The following is a 14,791-nucleotide window of genomic DNA, read 5'->3' as shown; positions in this document are numbered from 1 at the left end:
CACTGCACTACTCTCAGGATAGCAGCGAACCTGTGATGCCCCCAGGGCAGTGCATTCAAGAGAAATCTGGATCAACTGTTTAAACATTGCTCCATGTTTCTCTGTGCAGGCGGCAACCCGCCTGCACTTTAAAAGGGACTGCAGATCCCCTTGCAGGCGAGTGCAGTGAGTGGCTGCACCCACCTGCAAGGGGATGTCTGGGGGTCATCTCTTTAGAAGGCTGCATTTACAAGGTGCACTGAAAGTGCGCAACCTTTTTGTGGTGCACTTTCAGTGCCTTCTTAAGGAATGTTTGCCTCTGCTCCCACGTCGGTAATAGGCTGCGGGTGCAAAGGCAAAGTGTTTCCCTCATTTGCATGGGGCCACATCCCCATGCAAATGAGGGAAGGCCCTCTAATGATAGCGCTGGCTCTGTGTGTGTGCCAGCGCTATCTGTATTACAAAAGGGGCCTCACAAGCATCTGTGGCCCCTTCTGTAATACTAAAGTGCCCTGGGGGTGAAAAAAGCGGGTGCCAAATACCCGTAGCGCCCCCCGGGGTGCTTGTGTAATATGGGTCCTGGACTACAATTAGCGTCAATGAGTATAAAATAATTACAATTCAACAATGAAAGGATGTTAGGCTTGAATTGCAAAAAGACATATGCTAGAACTATGATACTAGGACGAAGTATAGCAGAACTATATATATGAGAAAATGGAAGCAACGAATCTTAGTTTTTTATAGTTCCATATGAAGGTACCTCATAGTGAGGTATGTGTACAATAAAGATGAAATGTCATATACTTGCCAGCAGTGCTGTTTTTCAATGAAAACAGGTCTATCATATTTACTGCATAGTCTGTCATCTCCAACCACATAATTTAATCAACCCCTCTGCTTATTTGCCACGCCACTGAATTTCAGTTGTCCTGCTTACACTTTTTGAATTCTGGCTGACAGAGGTAAAGGACTCAGATTGCAAATGTTAATTTATTGGTCATATGAAATATAGGTTTTAGTTGTCCATGTTCATCACGTTTTGGCTAAAAGTTTTAACCTAAGACTAGCATTTTTATAGCCAAGCAGAATTCACATTGCCTATACGATAGAAAGAAGTCAGTGTTATAGGACATAAATAGTGAAATAGTTTAAAAATGTCCGCTCTCAATGCCACTAAAAAGGCCATGTAATTGCCAGTTAGGCTCAACCATGCGCTTCAAAAATGGTGGGGAAAAAACGGTCATATTTAAGGAAAGTGGTCGGGATTTGTATGTAATTCTGGCATGCCTCAAGGAGTAGGTTGAACATGATGTACTGTTTTCCACAAAGCGTTGCGCATTTATCTTTGACTACTTCCAGCCATTGCGACTGCACATTAATTGACCAGTATACTCGGAAACTCACTTTGTAATTATTCAAAACTTGTGGAAATAAACGCAATATACTTTTGGACCAATGTTTTTAGATTTTGCAGTATCCACACAATATTACATTTTCAAGTGTCAAACAAACGTGTGAAGGGACCATAATTGACTGGCAGGGTCGGACTGGCAGTGCCCAATGAGATGAACTAACAAGGCAGTGTGTGGGCCGGTTTTTTGGCTACTTATGGACCTGTTTTATTCTCTGCTGAGTCAGTTTTTACTGTTAATTTCCCAATATTAAACCAAACATGGCTTGCTGCAAACTCAAATCCGTGCAGTCTTCCATACCTTGCAAAACACTCATACAGCAACTCTACTGCAATTCGCAAACATGGGCGACTTTTTTTTAGCTTTTTAATTCACAAATGGGGGCCACTTTTATTTTAGTGCCTATTTTCTGTCCCAGGCCGACTTAACACCCTTAGACAAATTACCACGGGACTTTGCACAGAAAAAAACTGCAGTTATCCGCATCCTCATGAGTGATCAGTGATGAGAAACACAGATAGCATGGCCCTATCACAAATGTTGGTGTGACACTACAAAAGCATTTTTCATTATACACGAGGGCGACTTTACACATGGGTTGCACTACCATCCTTTGGTCAGTTTTCATTTTGTGACTTTTAGAGTGTAGGGCCACAGAATAACATCTGTTTTATTTTTATGAAATCAGAACGAAAGCCTTGGATTTGCAAACGGATGCTCACCGTGCAGCGTATCAGATGATCTGACACAAAATGGGTGTTGCAAAACAAACTTTGTCAAGTAGTTAACACTTAGTCCCTTTTTACAAGTATAGGTGATATTTATAGCACATGATAAATAACGGTACCACAGGGTACGATATTTATTGAGTGCGATAAATACACCTTTTACGAGTTGTTGTTTGTGTATAATTTGAGGAGTTTGGTGTTTAATGTGCCAAAATCCACATAATACAGTAAAAACGGTATGGTTTTCCTTCCATTACGTTTTGGTAGGTTTGACCTGGCAAAACGTAGCAATGGGCAAGCCATATAATGCATCTGATGATTATCGGATGTGTTCAATACCTAACAACTCGAAATTCCAACAGTGTGTAATCACAGGCTTACGCATGGGTCAGACTTAACCGCCCAACGGGTAATCAGGGCTTTAGTGTTGATACTCTTTCGATGTCTGATAGGAATAATTGAAATGTTAATTCATGTTTCCTTTTTATCCTCCAGCAATGGCAAGTAGGCAGGTCGACATTGCCACTCAAGGATGGTTTATCGGTCTGATGTGTGCAGTCGCACTTCTTATCTTGATACTGCTGATTGTCTGCTTTATCAAAAGAAATAAAGGCGGGAAGTATCCAGGTATGTTATTCCTCAAATGTCTAAGACAGTGTACGATGCAGAAGGTGTTCTTTATTTACCTTGTGAAAATTGTCATCAGTGCTGTAATTTTGATCAATGCAAATGCTTTTGTTGTGGCTGGTCCCCAGTTGATTGTTTTTTGCTGCACATTAGTAGTTCCGAATGGCAATGCTTCCTCACACACAGAGGAAGCATTGCCATTTGGAACTACTAATTTAACCTCCTGTTTTTTACTCTGATTCTAACTAACTTGAATTGTTTTGGCCGTGCCATTATTATCCACCCCTCACCAACTCCGAATATACTCTGCTTCTGCACTACAGACTAATCAAGTTCACTCTCCTCCCTTCTTTGCATTCATGTCTTCCAATCCATGTTTTTACCGCCTTCACCTCTGGATTACTCCCTGTGTTTACTGTTTTCCCACTGGGGTCCCTCCATTGGATCTCTGCTTTCCTTGTACCACTTGAAAACACACATTGGCACATCCTCTGCTCTATGGGTTCACTAAGTCTACCAGTCATTCCTGTCCCACCGTGGTCTGATATGCCCAGCTCCAAACACAGCCAGACAGTTTTGGCTCCAATTCCCATTGTACCCCACAGGTGTGTATCTTCGAGTCAGCCATGTGTGTATGTAGGTGTGAGATTTATGTTGTGTAAATATATCTGTAAAGCAATGGATGCTGTGCATCAATGATGTTTTTCATGACAGAATGAGATACATTTATATAAAATGTTTTTGCACCTGGCAACCTCACACGTAGCGAAACAAACAAAGAAGGGATGTGTGACAAAGTGGATAATTAGTTGGGGTGACTGGTAGTCTGCCTCAAGTAATAAGGGTCACTATTCCTGTTAGGTCCAGTAAAAGTTCAAGTAACTTAAATCTGAACTCAACCCCTAGTAGCTATGGCACTGAGCAGACTAAACTTAAGAAAATGGGTAAAGCATTTAGAAGTACCAATACAGTTAAAAACTTAAAAACACAACACATTAAACCCCCTCCCCCAAAATACAGAATAACCTAATGAACAAAATGATACCCAAAATGACAAAAAACCATTAAGGCGATCATGAGTTATGAAGTTGGAAGTTTTAGATAAAAATAGCACCAAAAAGCATTAGGTGCCAACCTCAGTCATCTGGTTTTGCTTAACTGGTACCTTGGCTTAATTTAAGACTGGGTACGATGGAGTGTGGGGCAGATACAGAAACCTTGTTTGACATAGTCAGAAGTTTTATCTTTGGACTTAGGGGCATATGTACGAGGAAGTGGCGGTGTGAAGCATTAGCCGTCATGACTTAACACCTCAATCCGCCACTCGTGAAATGGAAGGCTGCACCATATTTACAAGGATATGGTGCAAGCTTGCGTTTCCCTCTGTGCTGGCGCTGCACTTAGCAGTGTAGCGCCAACGCAGGCACCCTTGCACGCAGGCATAGTGCAAGGGTGTCTGCGTGCAGTAGAGGATTGTTTATGTGCAGGAAGGTGTCCCTTCCTGCACATAAATAATCCTAAAATGCCATTTTGTCACTTTTATGTATGCTGCTTCATGCAGCACACATGAAAGTCACAAAAATGGCATTTTGTTTTACTGATTGTTTATTTACAGGAAGGCAGCACACATGGAAAAAACAAAAACGAGGAGAAATAATGCATTTCTCCTCGTTTTACCAATTTAAGACTAGGTTTTCCCTGGTCTTAATTTTGGCTCTGCCTCCTACGCTGCCCTTGTACATAAAGGGCTGCATCAAAATCAATGGGTGTTGTGGTTGAATACCCACTGCAACACCCACTGCCCACCCCTTTCACGGTAACCATAGCGTGAAAAGGGAGCCTTATTTACAAGGCAGCGTTAAGCTACAATAAGTGGCTTAACACTGCCTTGTAAATACGGCTAATCCCCTATCGCCACCACAACGTTGGAAAAAGTAATGTTGTGGTGGCCATAGGGGCTTATACGTATGCCCCTTAGTCTCTGAAAGAGAAGTAAAAAATACTCAGTGGGGAAGGCAGGAGGCTGTGGTCTATAAAGGCTTCAGAAGGCTGAATAACTGTCGGGTAAGGTCCTGACATAGCAGTTGACTTGGGCGGGAAAGCTCAAAGTGGTAGAAAATTTGTGCCCAAGGAATGTTCCTCGCCACCCAGATACTGTTGGTGCCTTAGCCCAGGGAAGATTTCTATGTTTGGATGTAATCACCTTTTTAGGAGCTTTGATTCCTCCAGTGAGGCAAGGCTGCAAGCTGTAGCCCAACAGGTCTCCAGGAGGCCAGATAGACTTTCTGCGACAACCCACTGAAATGGATTTGCTACTGTGTAAAAGCTCAGAGCAGGAGCAAACTGAATCTCTGGCCTAACTGCAATGTACCTTCATCAGATTGACATGGCAGGTTTGTCCTGGTCCTCCAGAAGCTTTAGCAGCCAAAGGTTTCTAAGTTTCAGGTTTTTCAGAAGTTTAGGAGGAGTACAATTTGGCAAGCCTAGGGTACCAAGACCTCAGAAACATCTCTTGGGGTTCAAGACTCACTCCAGCAGAAGCCACCAGCAGAGTACAGGGCAAGTGTAGTTGGAATTGTTCAACTGGGCTCTTCAGGAAAAGGGGCTTCTTGCAGCTTTTTGTAGCCATGTTGCTTAACAGTAGGTCAGCCAACTGACCCTTGGTTCCCAGACATGCCACAGTTATCCCAGGAGCAAGCTTGTGGGTGGGTTATACCCATGCCCCCTCCCTGACCAATATGGAAAATGTTCAATAGAGTAATCCTACCCACTTTTGGAGCAGTTTGTTGCCTTACAGTAAATGATCCCACACTGCACTTCTCTTCCTGATTCAATATGGCAGAACCAATCTCCATTTGTGAAGAACCTTTGTGCCCACCCTAGTGAAGTGGTTAGATAATTGGGCAACGTTTCCTCTGTAGTCTCTTCAAACCAGATCTGGAGGCAGCGTCTTTTCCACTGGAATTGGTGCTTGCTTGAAATGGGGGAGGAAAGAAGAGCCCTGCCCAAGTGTCAGTTGTCTGTGGCATGGTTGGCCTCTTTGAAGTTATCAAAGTTCATGGTCCTAGCCCAGATGGTAATCCTGCTAGAGGAGAAACAGCTCGCCACACCCAGAGGTTTGTGTACTGCTCTGGGAGTAGTTTTCACACCTCATCAAGGGGGCTATTTAGCTGCAAGGTGACACTTGAAGCTCATGCAAATGGCCTCCAGATGCTTTTGTCAGGGAACAAGTGGCCTTCTAAAAGTACCTTTTCCTTAATAGTTAGTAAAAAATGGATTTGACTGTTGAATTGAAATTTGAATACTATTAACAATAGTCTTTGAGTTAAATGTAATAATGTAACCCAATGCTTTCCTATGGAACAGCAAGCTGTGCTACAGTGAATATAGCTTTTGGGTTCTCTTTCACTGTAGGGATATGTTTAACAATAAATATTTACATGTTCTGATTTTAATTATCATGCACCCTTCCATATGGGTAATAAGGCCTACTTAGGGGTGACATATTAATATAAAAAATGAAGGTTTAGGGCTGTGAAAAGGGGTTACTTTACCCAACCTCAAATTTTCTATTTAAAACTGCCCACAATAGAAGGCCTGCAGTCATGTTTGCAATGTCACTGTAGTGGGTGGCACAATGGATGCTGGAGTCCATTAGTGACATTTAACGTACAAGCCCTGGGCACACTTTGTGCCATATACTAGGACTTTTTGGTAAGTTACATATGGCAAGTAGGAGAATGAGCAGTTTCAACATGTTTTAGGGAGTCAGAGTGCATGCACCTGGGGCTGGTTAGCATAGCCCCAGAGCATAGAGTCAAAAAATCAGCAGCATCAATCCATGAAAAATGGTGGTGTTCATACAAAAAGAAGCTTAACCCCTACAGGGTAGCATATAGAGCAGATTAAACTAGGACTGAAGCGCCTTACAAATTTACTGAGCTCATGACAAATGTAATATCTGAGCTCCCCAAACGTCTGCAGGTGTGCTCTCTTCAACATACTAAAGGTGACATAATGCATTATTCCATAAACATATAGATTTGTGGTTGGTGGATACACAAACAACACAGGCATGAATATGATTATAGTTTTTACATTTGACTTATAAAACTAAATCTTTGACAACTCTCAAAAGCTTAGCACAATGCAACGTGACATGTTTTAGAGCTTCCTAGATTGAGTTACATTAGAGAAGGACTCAGGCAACTTCCTTGGATGCCAGTTGAGGGATGAATATAATACAAAATAGCTTTCCTGATGCTAAATAGTTTTTACCAAAGTCCAAAATATCTAAATAAAATATAGTCACTATCAACCCTAAAGAACTTACCAAATCAAATACCACACCTCTATATCTGTAACCAGTTCCACCAGCAGTAGCATCCTTGAAGCAGCAGCTCGTTAATCTGTCCTCTTCAAGCCTATTTGACACTTCTGACTCACATCCTAAAAGTGCATAACATGGTTTACCACATGTATTCAGATGATTCATTGTGCTATCTAGAGGAGGAGGAAAGCAGGCAACGTAATTAGGTGGGTGAGTAGTCACTAGCATAAAGACCAGACAATATACCAATTATTAACTGGGCATACCTTCCTATGCATCCTTGACAGTCTAAGAGATTTTGAGGCTTCCATTGCGAAAATGAACTGCCTCAAAAGGAATTGTCAGCCTATTTCACTTTAGGGTAGTGATCAAGCTGCCAACCTAATGTTAAGAAGCAGTAATGGGCAGAATGCCTTCTCATTTGGTGATAAAGGATTTTTTTATTTAGTGTTTTGAGTAGATACACTGTTGGCACACTACCTGCACTTGTAGTGATTTGGGGAAATTACTACTTCTTAAACATATTTGTTGGATAAATTAAATTGTTGAGGCAGGGGACGATGCAGTAATTGCTCAGACCTGTTTCAGAAGTAATGTGAGGATTGTTTTCTGAGTACTTATTGATACATCCCTTGGTTTGTGAGAAGTTGAGTAAGGGCACCCAGGATTTTGATGAGCTATCTGCCCAGTCATGGTATGACATTGGCAGAATGGAATCACAAAGAACCTAGAAAATTCATAAGGTTTTTAACCTCATCGTTGCATCTGAATCAGAAATGGGTAAAGATGGAAAAACACTAATAAACAAATGATAGGGATATAGCTTTGACCGGGGATTTAAGACATAGAAGATAGCCCATATTGGAAGTCAATCTTGTTAGGAAATCGAATATTCCACTTGAAACATTAAAGTGCAACCCATATAATTTTTTTAATCAGAATCAAGGCAAAACTGCAACTAATAAGGGCTGTGCACAGATTGTAGAATTGTCTGCATTTGTACGCAGCTCAGAGGCCGTTTTGTGGGACAGTATGGTGTGGACTTGGAATGATGCGGTTGTGTGGTACTCTACACACACTTGAGAGACTGTAGCATGCAGCAAACCGCAAAACAAAATTTATTTTTTTCCATTTTTAAAAACACATTTGTGGAACTCTAATCTTCCCTCCACGATTTTCTGCTTTTCAGAAAGCATCTTAAAATGTGGTTTTTGGTTCTTTCTATGGACAGATTTTTGATTGTTAAAATGACAGTGGTTGCCAGTTGTGTTTATCAATTGCCATGGATTAGGTGTATGTTGAGATTTTGTGTTTCTCATTTTAGTATGTTTTAGGAATACTCTTTCAAAGTGCATGGTGCTTGCATGCATCAATGGCTTGGTCTTGCTTAATTAAACAAGAAACGAATAAATATATAAAAACACTTACATAGGGAATTATAGCGTCTATCCCTTAGCATCTGGTGGAATATGTAAAAGTCGCTGAAATAAACTCAAAAGATCCAATCAAGATCTAATATTGATATAATGTCACTGATGATACACCATGCAAATGAAGAGCTACGTATGGTAATAATTATTGAATGCTAACATAAATAAATATATATCGGAAAATATCCTGTGGAGCACAAGTTTCAGAATGTATTCTAAGCAAAATAATGCCACAAAATGTAACGTTGTTTAATATAAGATAATAATATTCTTGAATACATTTGTGGGCTTGCTTTCTGATATTGAGGATGCGACAAGAGGGAAATCTGTGCTAAGGCTAATATTACAAAGGTCACTGCACTTGAAATACAATTGACCTTTAGCCAGAGCTTGGAGTAGAACTAAACTTGCGAACAAAAACTATTGGTTTAAAGTCTTGGTTTAGGAAATTTAATTTAAAAAGTCTGCATCTGTTAAATACCGCAAAGCAATATTTGGAGAGTAAATATTGGAACAATTGGATTTTTGAGTCATATTAAAATACTGACTTATCTGTAATAGCAGTTTTGGTCCTACATTTATTGAACTACAGATGGGTAACAGTAGGTAATGGGGCTATTTTTTACTAAGGGGTTCTGAGTGAAATTATGCAGACAATGAAAATGAAGCTTAAGTTGTCTCTGATATCACTCAGAACCCCAAGGTAAAAACATTCCCTTTATCCACAATTACCCCGTCTACAATTTTATTTCATATATGCTCCCTCCACTCTTTCATCCCCTGATGAGAAGAGTAGCACAGGGGTAGAGGACTGATGGGGAGAGACATAGCCCACATGCTGTCCTCACACGCGTTGTGTTAACTTTGCCTCCCACAAATATGAAAAATGACCTGCACTACTATGCCCAGCACCACCCTTGGCATTACATTTCCCTCCACTGCTCTATGATAAATTAAATGACCAGGTATCCTGCCACCCACCCATACTACCATAATCATTACTCTCCCTTACCTACCTCAAGACCTTGTGTCCTGCAATCCAGCCCCAAAAACCCCTGCATTACCCACCCAAACGCAAAAAAAAATTCCTGCCACTTAGCCACATGATCTGCTCAAATCTACTCCTCCCACACCAAAACATAAAAATATATATTCCCATCAGCGCCTTCCCTTCCCCAAGTACCCACACTCTTCTCTTTCTGGAGCCGAGATCAGCACTGTGCTGCTAGGTCAACACAGATTTAAAATCGCTGTTATTGTGGGTCAGCAGACACCTGTGGGTGACGGGTAGCAATTTGTGCAGGCAGTGTACCACTTACGTTCTCCAGCCTACTTTGGGTTTGTGGAAACCTATGAGAGGAGGAGGAGAAAGTGTGTGAGACTACCAGCTGCAATTCTGTTGTATCCAGTTCTCTCCCAAGACCTTCTGATATAACAATAGTAGGAAAAACATTTTTTCCCACTATTTCTACATCACAGTTCGATCTAATCAAATTTCAGTGCTAGCTATGCAAGCTGATGGTTCTTAATGGGAGCCATTTATAACATTACATTATGATAATGAGAGAGTAATGGTACAAATGAAATGTGACTCTACTGTGCTCAAAGTATACATTGCAAAAAAATCCAGGGATAAGAGGTTGAATAGTAAATGCAAATTAGTAATAAGTATGCAAATATTGCTTCAAATGCACTCCACATTTCTGAAACATGAGCACAGTGATAAGTTTGTTTATATACTGTTGATGAAAAACACTCTTGTACTTTTCTTTAATGTGGACCACGATTAATTAAACCATTTGAAATGCTTTAAGTCCCTCACTGCAATCTATATTTTTGTATTTTATTATCATGCATTTTGTTCTGAATGCCTTTTCTGTACATTATACCTATACAATTAAAAACCCAACATATTAGGTTTTTTATGTAGGAAAATGCCTCTTTGTGCATGATCACCCCCATTTTCTTGACTGATGCGGCTGTTTCTTTTTTGACTCTGCGTACTTGAACTTTGCAAACAGGCCCCAGTGCATGTGCTGTGGCCCCAACAACATGTAGGAATTGGCTACACCCCTAATTGGTTTCTTTACTTTACCTGTAAATCCCTTGTAGATTATTCAAAGTATACCCAGGTTCTGTTAAGTAAATGCTACAAACCTCTTCTTTAATATTAATAATAAGTCACCCCTAACTAACCCTTAAATGCCCATAAGGCAGGGTACATCTCTAGGGTGGGCACTGGAGCTCTTCACAGGGAAAGTAAGGTTCTGCCATGTTGGATTTAGGTAGAGAGGGGCACTAAAGAATGGTTTGAATTAGGGCATACAAGAACTGCGGCAAATGTGGGTAGGGTTAACCCTGGGAACTTTTTCCCTATTGGTTAGGGAGTGGTCAGGAGTCACTACCACCCACATAAAAGTGACGAAGTCTGAACATAGAAATCTTCTCTGGGCGGAGGCACCAAAAGAATCTGGGTCATGAGAGACCTTCCTTGGGTGTGAGTTTTGAATTTCTCCCTCTCTGAGATTTCCCACCGAGCAGTTTCACCAGGATGTCTTTTAACGGTTACAATCTGTCCCCCTGAAGCCCTTCTCTGCAGCGTGCTGCCTTGTCCCACTGAGGATTTTTTACTTCCATTCAGAGACTAACTAAGAAGGTAAATCTTCAGACTGGGATGAACCTGGTTCTGTATCCTACCACGCTCCATTGACGTTGACCTTACCCATGTCGGGTCTAGTGTGACTAGTTCTGCAGTTCAAGCTTTGCACCTTTTGGCACTATTTTTAAAACTTTAAAAATGCATATCTTCAGTTCCTTTTCTTTGATTTTTTTTTAATTTTGTGTAATTGTGTTCAATAAATTATTTTCTACTTTTAGAAATGGGGTGGTGCTTTTATTGTGTTATGTTTTAACAGTTTTGGTACTTCTAAATGCTTTACACATTTTCTTAAGTTAAGCCTATCTGCTCTGTGCCATAGCTACCAGGGGTTGAGCTTAGGATTATATAACTACAACCTTCATTAGACCTAACAAGAATATTGACATTATTTGTTTTATTAATTTGTGATGGACTATCATCGAACCCCAACTCATAATCCACTTTCCCACAGTATTCTATTACTAATCATATGACTGCCCATAACAGAAACGTGTACATCACGCTCATAGTCAGCCAACATTTTCAATGGTCTCATGTCTCATTCTGTCAGTTTCAAATTTTGCCTGCACTTTAGTAGAGCTCAGTAGAAGAGGGGCACTTTTTTACCCTCTGAGTGGAGGTGCACTCTCAGACTCTCTGATGGAGAAATGGGCATGCATCTTCCAAAAATACCATTCAGTTTCAGACTAGCGAATTGTCAATCTTATTGTAGTTGGTCCTTTCTCCCTTGGCAATGTAATCCGCCTGATGATTTCACGTTTAAAAATTCAAGGACAAAGGTCATTGTACAGGACAGATCTCCATGCATATGCATTCCATATGCAGATCCTCATTAGTGGGCTCTGTTTGTAATAATGAATAGTCTTGTAGGTAATCAGGACCCAGATAGGTGAGGGAGGTCATGGAAAAGAGAGGGCTTATTTTAAACTAGATTTCTTTTTTGTAGTGAAAGAAAAGGAAGATGCACATGCAGATCCAGAAATTCAGCCCATGAAGGAAGATGATGGAACCTTTGGTGAATACAGGTGAGAACATTATTATACCAGCTCTTCTTACAGTGATTGTATAATATGAGAATTTGTAAAAACCTATTTGCTCTTAGAGGGAAAACTCAAAAACAAATAGGGTCTTCTAAACTGACATATGAGTATGACTTAATTTACAAATATGTGTTATGGATGAGGAAAACACATAAGTGATACAATAACCATAACTCTCCCAAATCACTAACAGTCGAGAAGGCATTGATAATTTGGAAGTCAAACTGTCGCTTTAAAAAAGGTAATAAGCTCATTCAGGTATTCAGTATTATAAACAAGGCTCAAATTAATTGTTTTAATAACAAATGCTGGTGGTTTGGAATAACATAAAATTACATTTTAAGATGATGTCTTCCAAGGTGGGTGCTTCCCATTTTTCTATGTTGAAGGCTTTTCTAGATGTGTTCTGTTCAATAATAATATATATTTGCTTACTCAAACAGTGCTTTCACACATTAAATGTTTGTAACTCCATATTTTATTTACTTAAAAAAAGCGAATTGTTTTGTACGTGTAGGATTTATCAATGAAACATTCACATAAGGAAATTCTGGAGGACAGCGAAAAAGGTTCCAAATGTTCTGGAGAGGATTTCTTAAAACGTTATTTTTGCACATGTTAATGCCTGGCAACTAAGTTACCTCAGAAGCGTTTGTATTTCTTCACAACTTACTAAAAAGAATAAAAGACATGAGGGAGGAAAAAGTTATAGATCACCTAAGCCTATGAGGTCATCCTTTGTATTAAATTCCTTAAAGAAAATATCACAAAATCATAATCACTGCACCATGGGGTTTCCCCAACATTACTAAAACAGAATGACCTCTTCTTAGTTTCGCCTGAGATCATTCAGCTTTTACACAGTTCTGCAGTTTAGCTGTGGAAGAGGCAACAGAGCCAATGTATTTTTCATGTACAATGAGGAAAGTGGTCTCCTCCAACATCTTACTACTTAATCTAAAATCAAGCAGTGCTTGACATTTGCAGGAACAGACACCTCCAACTGTATGAAACTCTCATTTGAAAAAAAAGTATATCACCTCTTTTTAGTAAAAGCTTACTCACAGGCTACTGACACTTCTCATTAGGAAGCAGGAACAGCATGATGTAGACGATCAGCAGCACTTTCCTCCTTTCACATCATGCACTGGAACCAATTACATTTGAGCTGGTCCAGTTATCTTGTGTGGTGTACCTCTTTAAACCTTCAAAATAAATAGCTTGTTTACCTTATATTCCGCAGCTCCTTACTTTGAATGTTTTCTCATCCAGTGGCAGGACAGCAGAATCCAAAAAGTAAATTGTACACACATGCCTGGCGAATCAGCATGAACATGCTTGAAATGGGTGTAATTTTTGACTTACTAGATTCCAAATGTGTACTAGATTCGTTGAAATTCAACAACCATTAGAAGCTAACATATAATACACATATTACACAATAAATATAGTACACACAGATGTAGCTCTACTGTTGCTGTAAATATTATCTGGAGACCTTTTTAAAAAGACATAAATCCAACAGCATCGAGCATGAAACCAGTAAAATAGCACCTGGGGTATGTTTCCATATGCTACCTGCAAATTCTAACGTCGAATGAACCTCTTAAGGCGAAATAAAACGTGAACATCACTCCAGTGACATATGGATGCTACAAAGCATTTTTAGTCCATACATTATTTTAGTCTAGCACCATCCTAATCTGATTTGCAACGATTTTGTACTCTTTGGTCTCATGAAGCATCATTCAAAACGTTGCACATTTATTGACCTTCCATGTGACTGTTACTTGACCAGTCCCAGAGACTAAGCAGTTAGTTATGAAGGGCCTCTTTGCTTGTCAGAAAGCATACCTATTTACTTTTTTCCAGCTTAATATAAGATGGTGTTGTAGATGAGTAAGACAAACGTTCAACAGATCCCAGCAGTCCTGTCGTGCCTCAAAAGAAGCAGAAGTATATGTATTTGAGATAGACATCTCCCATAATACTTCTGTTTCAAAACAACTGTATGACATTGCTTTTTACCCTCTATTCCAATTCCTATAATTCATTGCATATTTTAGCAGTGGAATTGAGTGCACAAATAATACAAAAGACAGTGGCAACATGGACATAGTCAGTGGGAAGCATTCCTCTTTAAAAATAATGTATCTTCCCGCTGCAACCGGGCCATAGACCTAATTTCAGCTCCTTGACTTGTGAGACATGCTTGCCTAATAACACTCAGAAAGCACTTTGTCCCAAATAATCTTTGCTCTGGTTCTGTAAATGTTGCTTCTCCTTAGCTCTTCATTTGGATTAATCAATCAAGTTATTTTGTAATTATCCCCTTCCAGGAAAAGTTCTTTTATTCTGTTCTCGATATGATTTAAATATAGGCATATTATTGTTTCTTTGCTAGAGATGGACAGTCAAGATCTGCTAGATCTAATTGAGACATGGTTTGGCTGTGACTATAATTTAACTCTTGCAGATATTAATAACCTCATATGAAAATATCTTCCTTAATCATAGAAAAAAACGGCTGGCTATTTCTGTGGGTTCATTGAAACTTAAAATAGCACCTCTATCTCCATAAAC

At 39.8% G+C, this 14,791-nt stretch overlaps 1 protein-coding gene across 16 annotated transcripts in view; it reads left to right on the top strand.

Annotated features, from left to right (window-relative positions):
- NRCAM (neuronal cell adhesion molecule) overlaps window positions 1-14,791 on the top strand; it is a 971,555-nt gene that overhangs the window by 926,175 nt on the left and 30,589 nt on the right. For all 16 annotated transcript variants that reach the window (XM_085653084.1, XM_085653089.1, XM_085653092.1 and 13 more), the window contains 2 exons: window positions 2,618-2,749; window positions 12,115-12,193. In XM_085653084.1, the coding sequence (XP_085509210.1) occupies window positions 2,618-2,749; window positions 12,115-12,193 (211 nt within the window). The remainder of the gene's footprint in view (window positions 1-2,617; window positions 2,750-12,114; window positions 12,194-14,791) is intronic.

This window comes from Triturus cristatus, chromosome 4_1 (genome assembly GCF_964204655.1).
Source record: "Triturus cristatus chromosome 4_1, aTriCri1.1, whole genome shotgun sequence".
In the NCBI taxonomy this organism is placed as follows: domain Eukaryota; kingdom Metazoa; phylum Chordata; class Amphibia; order Caudata; family Salamandridae; genus Triturus; species Triturus cristatus.
This window is presented reverse-complemented; position numbering and strand designations above follow the sequence as displayed.